Source organism: Xiphophorus couchianus, chromosome 3, assembly GCF_001444195.1.
Source record: "Xiphophorus couchianus chromosome 3, X_couchianus-1.0, whole genome shotgun sequence".
Lineage (NCBI taxonomy): Eukaryota > Metazoa > Chordata > Actinopteri > Cyprinodontiformes > Poeciliidae > Xiphophorus > Xiphophorus couchianus.
In genome coordinates this window covers 11119532-11127401 of record NC_040230.1, presented here as the reverse complement: position 1 = coordinate 11127401, position 7870 = coordinate 11119532, and the positions used below count along the sequence as shown (strand labels likewise).

The 7870-nt window shown below is 39.1% G+C and overlaps 1 protein-coding gene across 1 annotated transcript; it reads left to right on the top strand.

Annotated features, from left to right (window-relative positions):
• Positions 1-401: 401 nt before the first annotated feature.
• LOC114142364 (oocyte zinc finger protein XlCOF6) lies at positions 402-4986 on the top strand. Its single transcript, XM_028013616.1, has 2 exons — positions 402-1245; positions 3246-4986. Exons 1-2 carry the CDS (start codon positions 795-797, stop codon positions 4625-4627), a joined length of 1833 nt encoding a protein of 610 aa, XP_027869417.1. The 5' UTR covers positions 402-794; the 3' UTR covers positions 4628-4986.
• Positions 4987-7870: the final 2884 nt, after the last annotated feature.

Here is a 7870-nt window from a genome sequence, read left to right as displayed (position 1 = left end):
CTAGTCCTGGTTGTTTAGGGTCATAGTCCTGGGAGGAGAATGTGAAGCTCAAACTCACGTCCTGCAATCGGAGAGTTTTGGGCTGAATTCCAGCTTCTTGTCTCACGTTGATGAATATATTTTATTAGTTGGCTTTTGAAAGTTGCTCTTATTTTAGGGGTATGAGAGGTCATAATAAAACTAACATATGCCACACTTATTTTTTTTGTAAACATTTTGAAAACCATGTAGAAAAGAAAAATCATCCTTTTTGCAGTTTTTTTGCATGTTTGGTTTTTGACAAGACCATTACTTTCTACATTTTTGATAGATAGATAGATAGATAGATAGATAGATAGATGCCTTGTCTCTTTAATTAGACTGGTAGCACTCATTGGCCTGACCTGTTTGGTCACAAAGGAAGTAGCTGCAGCTCTTCCTGTGCTGCAGCTATGTATTCGCTGCTCGCTATAACACTAATGCATCCTATAAGCGGTGGGGGCCAGCTCGTATAACCTCATAAAAAGGACTCTCCTTTAATCTTTATTTATGTATTGACTCTACGTGTCGTCTTCAGGGCTGAGAAAACGCAGACCGCAGTGGCAGCCGCAACAAAGCTGTGCCACTGCGGTTAATTCACTGATTGTGTAGCTTAGCTTTGATGCTAACGGTTGCTAACAAATCAGAGCAGCCGCCGACTGCGCTTGTTTACAGTTTCATTTAGACTATTTTTTTTTTTTGCATGTAACTGTCCTTGTTGCCAAGGGCAATCACTACGAAGATAAAAATGAGATGCTTTTGGAGCTAAAAAGAAGATGAAGTCTGCAGTGACGAAAGAGATGGAAGAAGAAGAAGAAGAGTACAATGTAATCACAGTCAAAAAAGAGTCTGACTCAGAGCAGCAGACCTCATCCGCTGAGGAAGATGAGGACTCTAATGAAGAACACACTACTAATGGATGCGATCTGATCGTTTTAATAAAGGAAGAACCTCATCTACAGGAAATCGGTGAGGATTTCTGTGAGGACACGTCGAGCTGTTTAGACAATGAGCCTGACAATGTCAGCGATGGTTACCATCCAGAGGGACACGTCAAAGTTGAGTCTGACTTTGACCTCCCTTTTGATTGCGACTCCGACGGAGCTCCTGTCAAGGAGGAGACCGAGTCGTGGTTTAAGGAGGAGAGGGAGAGTGAAGAAGAAGAAGACGACGACGATCCGGGGAACATCCAGGAGGAGTTTGAGGAGGAAGAGGGGGTCTGCACAGGTATAAAAATGTCACTGGAAAAGAGAAATACTGCTGTTTCATGTTGTCAATAAAACCTGACGCGCCTTGCAAAATTATTCACACTCCACAATAAAATTGAGCCTGAAATTTTATGTAATAAACCAATGCAGAGTAGTACATTATTGTAGTACAATATAATTTTTAAAGTTTTTGCCAATAAAAAGATAAGGTGTGGATTTATATTTGCTTGTGTCTGAATGGGTGTCAGTGTAACAAACCTAAGCTAACACAGCAAAGAAAAGTGCAGGACTGATTCAATAACCTTCAATTAACTGTGGGATGGTGTGTTTAAGGTGCATTATTAGTTTTTCTCCACTCACAAAGGACATGGTTCTGGTACTTTCCCACCTGAGCTGTAGACATCTGCAGCTCCTCCCCAGTTAGCATGGGGTCTCTGGGCTGCTTCTCTAATGAGCTCTTTACCTAACCAGTCAGAATGGACAGCTGTGTGGTGGTAGGTTTTACAGAAAGGATGGGTAATTGTATGCTTTGTCTATTTTGGGGGGTAAAAAATGTAAATTATGATGAAAATAAAATCTAAAACCTGACAGTTTGGATCATTTTTGTTGCTTGAAAATGTTTCTTTTAATGTTAGTTGCATAACACGTCAATGAATTAGTACATTTTCAAATCAAATTGAATGGAATTATGTGCAGTTTGGCGGTACTTACTGTAATTGACATAAATGGATGAGTTTTATTTATAGAAAAATATTTGTGATTTGACTATATGTGGCAGATGCATAGCCACAAAGAGTGATTAACTTTAAAATGAAAATTGTTCCCGTCATCAGTGTCTTTTGTAATAAATGACGCAAAATAAATATTTTTCCTACTTACCTCTTCATAACTATGCTTTACTTTTTGTTTGTCTTTCACATAAAATCGCTATCAAATATATTCCAAGTTTTTGGTTACCAAGTGACAAAAAGTGAAAAGAAAAAATCAAGGAGTGTTAATGCTTTTGCAAGGCATTGTTGATGATTGTTTGAATGATAAAGTTCCACCACATGAGGATTTTACCTGTTTTTTCTGAAGTTGTTGGAAAATATGAACATAAAAAAATGTGTTTTTAATTTCCCATAACTATATGTATGATTCATAAGAGGTATAGCTTTGGAAAAACTATTAGAAATTGTTAAATTACAGCAAAGCTCAGCAAGGTAGACACAAGACTTTAACAAATTAGTTCAACATAGTCTAATGAAAAAAGTGACATGAAGGAAAATGAAACAAATATTACTGAAATACAGCCAGATAAAACATCTGTTATCCCTACATCCTTTGTTCAGGCTTCATGGCCAGTTGTGTGATGTTTAGAGGTTTGACCTTTAATGTAGGAGGAAAAACATTCAATCATTTTTTTCTGAGTCTACATTCAGATATCTTGTTTTAGTGGCTTTAAGAGGTTATTAAATCCCCCGTTTTTCATACGGTACCCCATTCTTTTCCTGACTTTTCTTGAAATTTCAAATATCTACCTAAAATAGTGAGATTATTTATTTATTTTTTTAATAAAGTTTTGGCTTTAAAATTTAATAAAATTTTGGCAAATAAGAAAATGCCAAGAAAATCCTACTTATATAGCTGAATTTTATTTTGGGTTTGTTAGATTCACTAGAAATAATATGTGATGTCAGCTCGGTACACATTTTGCAAAACAATTATTTCAGCTACTTTATTTTTGACATTACAGATATAAAAAACTTTTTTTTGTTGTTTTTTTGTCAGACTTAAAAGTCTCAGATCAAAGCTACATTTAGTAAGCTATAAGTTTAGTTTCAAAGGCAAAAAAGCTGTTGAATACACAGAGAACCAGCACCTAGTGTATGTCTGCAGGCAATAAGGATTTCCTGTATTATTTCCTTATTTCCGGCAATAAACTGAAGATATATAGTGAGCGCTGGTTCTCAATTTCTTTTTTGGTTTTCTCTCAATTCATCATGTAACACTTTCCTGTCTGTGTTTGTCTCTCCTTAGAGTTGTCTTCTGAGTTTTTTCCATGTCCCCACTGCACTATCTCCTTTACTGACTTGGATTATTTAGAGAAACATGTGAAGTGGGTCCATCAGAAAGAGTATCTTGCTAACCTCAAAAAGAGCCTTCCAAACCACACCCTAAGCTTCAACCTTAAACACACCTGCTCCATCTGCAGCTGCAACTTCAAATCTAAAGTCCACCTCAGCATCCACATGCGTGAGGCCCACCCCTCTGCTCCCCCCCGCAGGCTTCATCCATGTCCAACATGCGCGCGTAGCTTCCAGTACCTGAAGAACCTGAAGAACCACTGCACCCGCTGGCACAACATGTCTGTAGTTATCCGAGGGGGCCACCTCAGTTGCGCCGATTGCGGGAAGAGTTTCAAGGCCACTTGGGGTCAAGGTCGCCATATGTGTCATGAACCAAACGTTGAATCTGAGGATAAGCCGATCTGTCTAGATACCGGCTTGCCTTGTCCAGAGTGTGGCAAGAAGCTGCGCACACCCCAGAGTTTGGGGGACCACATGCGGACCCACACAGGGGACCGGCCGTTTGTCTGCAAGGACTGTGGGAGGCGGTTTGGGGAGCGCAGCAGCTGGCGCCAACACATGAAAATACACCTAGGTGACAAGCCGTTTAAATGTGATGTCTGTGGCAAGGCGTTCATAAGGTCCCATCACCTTAAGTCCCACTTAACTACTCACTCGGGGAAGAAGGAGTACTCCTGCCCTGAATGTGGGAAGGAATTTGGATTTAAGTCAAGCCTTGATCTTCATGTGAGGACGCATTCCAATGAGAGGCCTTTCCACTGCAACGTGTGTGGAAAGAGCTTTAACACTAGGAGAAACCTGAGGGTTCACTCCAAGCTTCACAACAACGAGAAAGCTCACCAGTGTGGGGAGTGTGGGCTGGAAATCAGAGATCTGGGAGCGTTAAAAGTCCACCTACGGACACACACCGGAGAGAGGCCTTACCACTGCACAGTGTGCGGCAACAGGTTCATTCGCCTCTCGCATCTGAGAAACCACCAACGCACCCACACTGGCGAGAGACCCTACAAATGCACTGAATGCGACAAGAGTTTCATTCAGTCTGGTGACTTGGTGAAGCACAAGAGGATTCACTCTGGGGAGAAACCCTTCGAATGTCCAGAGTGCCACCGCTGCTATACTTCCTCCGGTGACCTGGGCAAGCACAGGAGGAGTCACACTAATCTGCGCCCCTACACATGCAAAGACTGCGGCAAAAGCTTCCGTTTGTCGGGTCATTTGAAAACGCACATGTTAACCCACACGGGGGAAAAGCCGTACTCTTGCCCCAACTGCCTCCGCAAGTTTGCACGCTCTCACCACCTTTCTGGACATGTTGCTAAATGTCGCTGAGCTCTTATGAGGAGGACGCATATGAGATGATCATGACCTGAGCTGCACACAATCTTAACACTACATTTTGATAAATGTGAGAAAAATGTAACTTGTTTTTAAGTAATTATTTATTAAACACTGTAAGACTCTGAAAACTCTAGAAATAATTGAAATAACTAACCCCAAATGCATGACACTTTTCACAGAACTGCCTCAAGCCTTGTCTGTTCTTTGTCCAGAGTAGTTCTGAAGATGTTTTGTAAGACACTATTTTAAAAAGGCTTGTGGAAAAAGAGCTCTTTAGGATTTTCAGATTGGTTGTCTTGTCAGTTGAAATATGTGTAAAGGTAAAATAAATTATTCATTAAATGCATGAACCCTGTGTCATTTTACTGCTTGACATTTGGATCTGCAAATAATTGTGGGAATCAACAGAAGCTAGTTATTTCTAATTAGCTGAAAGAGCAAATTCACATTAACAAAGAAAACACTCCTTTAAAGGTAAGCACAAGATTGTTATTGTTATTTTGTTGGCAATTTAACCACAAAGTCGATTATGTTCACAGGTCATGTGTAAAATAATAAAAAGTGCAGTCTACATTTATTAGCACTCTTGTTAAAAAGCCTTCAAGTAAATTAACATTTTCTTGCAGCAATAGTGCATGTAGGCAGGTTTAGGTGCAAAGAAAAATGTATTTTTGGGAAAGGTTAGAAAAGGGGAACATACAAAGTTTTGCATAGTCATGGAGGTTTATAAGCTTAAAGAGTGATTACTGAAACAAGGAGCTTTGTCGGACTGATTCCCAAAGTGGGAGCAGCTGGAGGACCCAACAAGGTTTGAGGTAAGAGAGGGAGACCGACAAAGGTTAACGACAGAATGAGCATTGGAAACAAAATGAGACAGGAACAATTACAGAACACAAGAATAACCCAAAATAATATTTTTTCTTACTTCCATTACAATCATCCTCATTGTATGTGGTGAAATGAATCTGGTCCTGTCACAGTCCTTCAGATTTAAGCTTTTTAACCATCATTGACTGAAGATATTAACTTTAGGCAAGCAGCCATTTCCTTGTAACTATTGATTCATCAAAATCAACACATTACCCTTATTTGAAGAGTTTTTTCCTATTTTGAAGAGTGAATTGAAAAACTGTTTTTCTGTCATCTCCTATTTCTACTTTATCTAATCAGGAAATCATGGATGCCTAAATAAATGCTGCCAAACACTGTTCTGTTTTAAAGAGGTAAAGTATACATTATCATGCTTTACCCACACTTTTCATTGGAATTAATGTAGATGCCCCTAACTGTTGCATTTGTGACGTTAACTTGCTATTGATAACACAGTAAATAGGTAAAAAATATGTTGTTTTTATACCAAATATGAAAAACTTACTGTCAGTAACAGTTCTGCCTCATAAAATGTGTTGTATTCTGAAAATAGCCATTATATGACAGTGTATTCTTTATTTTATTGTCAGCTTTTATTGTAAAAAGATTCAAAGGAGGCCTTGATTAGACATTTAAACTTTAGCTTTCACACAGGCACACAAATCCACACTGAATCTGCTTGAAAAGGAAAATACAAATTGCGCTTTCTACATGGCTAAAGAAACTCTGGGGGGTTTATTGAATTTTAGATGAAACGCCGTCTGTTTAGACGAAAGCTCAATCTCAAGAGAATACATGGGAAACAATAAGGAGGAAGATTAATTTTTGATTTAGTGGTTTTAATTGTTTCTAAAATGCTTTGTTTTGCTACTTTTTTATTCTTTGCATCTTTTGCGCTTCCCTCCCTGTTCGGATTGGAATGCATACCTGCCTCGTTGGTCAGTAATCATTGGAAAACCTTACTAACGTTCATATACACACAGGATATGCATCACTTGGACAAGGCCTGCAACCAAACCTGTCTCAGTCAATTCAGTGGGAATTGCTCTATTATTTTTATGTCCGCAATTACAGCTACAGAGCAGTAACTACGACTCCGGCGCAGATAACAAAGATATATTTAGGAGTAAATAATATTGACTGTACCTTTGTTTAAAGCTGGAATCAATACTTCTTAAAGTGTGTCCATTTTTCATTTAGCCGCGTCATGTCTGTGCTGGGAGGAGGGGCCGGGAGATGAATGGGTGGATTCTCTAATTCCCCCCGTTGCAGTTATCATAATTGTTGAACAACCACGGTTTTTAAAGATCGGGCTCGGGGAGAGGCAGGCCACACAAAGAAAGTTAATAGATTTGGAAAATTGAGATGGATTGCTCAGAAGCCAGTTTTGGAGCGTTCCAGCGGCGTGGCAGGCAGATGGACAAATATGATCCAGGGATGAGGAGGTGGGTAGAGTGCTGGGGTGCACAAAGTGGCAGAGAGGGATTTCTGGTAAATACAGGGACATCTCAATGAATTAGAACATCATTAAAAGTTGATTTATTTAGGTACTTCAATTCAGAAAGTGAAACTCGTTTATAAACTTAGCACAAACAGGAATGAAAGGTGTGTTGGGCTAATTGTGCCGGTTGTAGTAATGCGTTTTGGCAATAAATCTTTTGCTGTTGAAAGTCCTGTTGACGTTCTTGAAATGGTGCCACATTTGGAAGCAAAAGTATTTGTGTTTAGAGCAACAGAGCTGAGTTTGTGCATAGCTTGTTAAATGCTCCCTGTTGTTTTTTTATGGGTTGTGTTGCTGCAGTTTGAAGAAACAAAACATACTGGCACTTAAACAAGTCATTTGTTTAACGAACGGGGGCCTCAGTGGTGTGTGAGATACCACAGACAAACTACAAGCGCTTGGCTCTTCCTCTACATGCTGATCACCGTCTTGGTCTCACACTGCTGCAGGAGGGCATTGTGTTCATGTGTCACAACCAGTCAGAATTAATGTGTTACTGTAATCTGATTACTTTTTTCAAGAATAATGTAAGGATTTAATATTGCAAAAAAATATAAATAAATTATGTTAATTCTCAGCAAACAGGCTATGTCAACAGAACCCTAACTTTGTTTGTGTGTCTCATGACACAAGTCAGCTTCTCAAACAGCAATAATGTAACATTTAAAAAAAAAAAGTTTTACTACAGATTTATCCATGGCATGGGCCAAGGCTGGTCTTAAGGGATAAATGATTGAACGGTTGTTCAGTGGTCCAAAATACTATTTTCAAATAAAAATACATGCAGTCATAATATTAAAAAAAAAGTGAGAAAGAAGTGGAGAGGCATATAATGCAGGTTTCATGAGGTCCAGTCTAATTTT

Bases quoted from the DNA above. Each gene is read 5' to 3' on its own strand.
- LOC114142364 (XM_028013616.1), top strand. From the start codon at position 795: ATGAAGTCTGCAGTGACGAAAGAGATGGAAGAAGAAGAAGAAGAGTAC. The intron at 1,246-3,245 runs GTATAAAAATGT...GTCTCTCCTTAG, and splicing joins GGAAGAGGGGGTCTGCACAG to AGTTGTCTTCTGAGTTTTTT.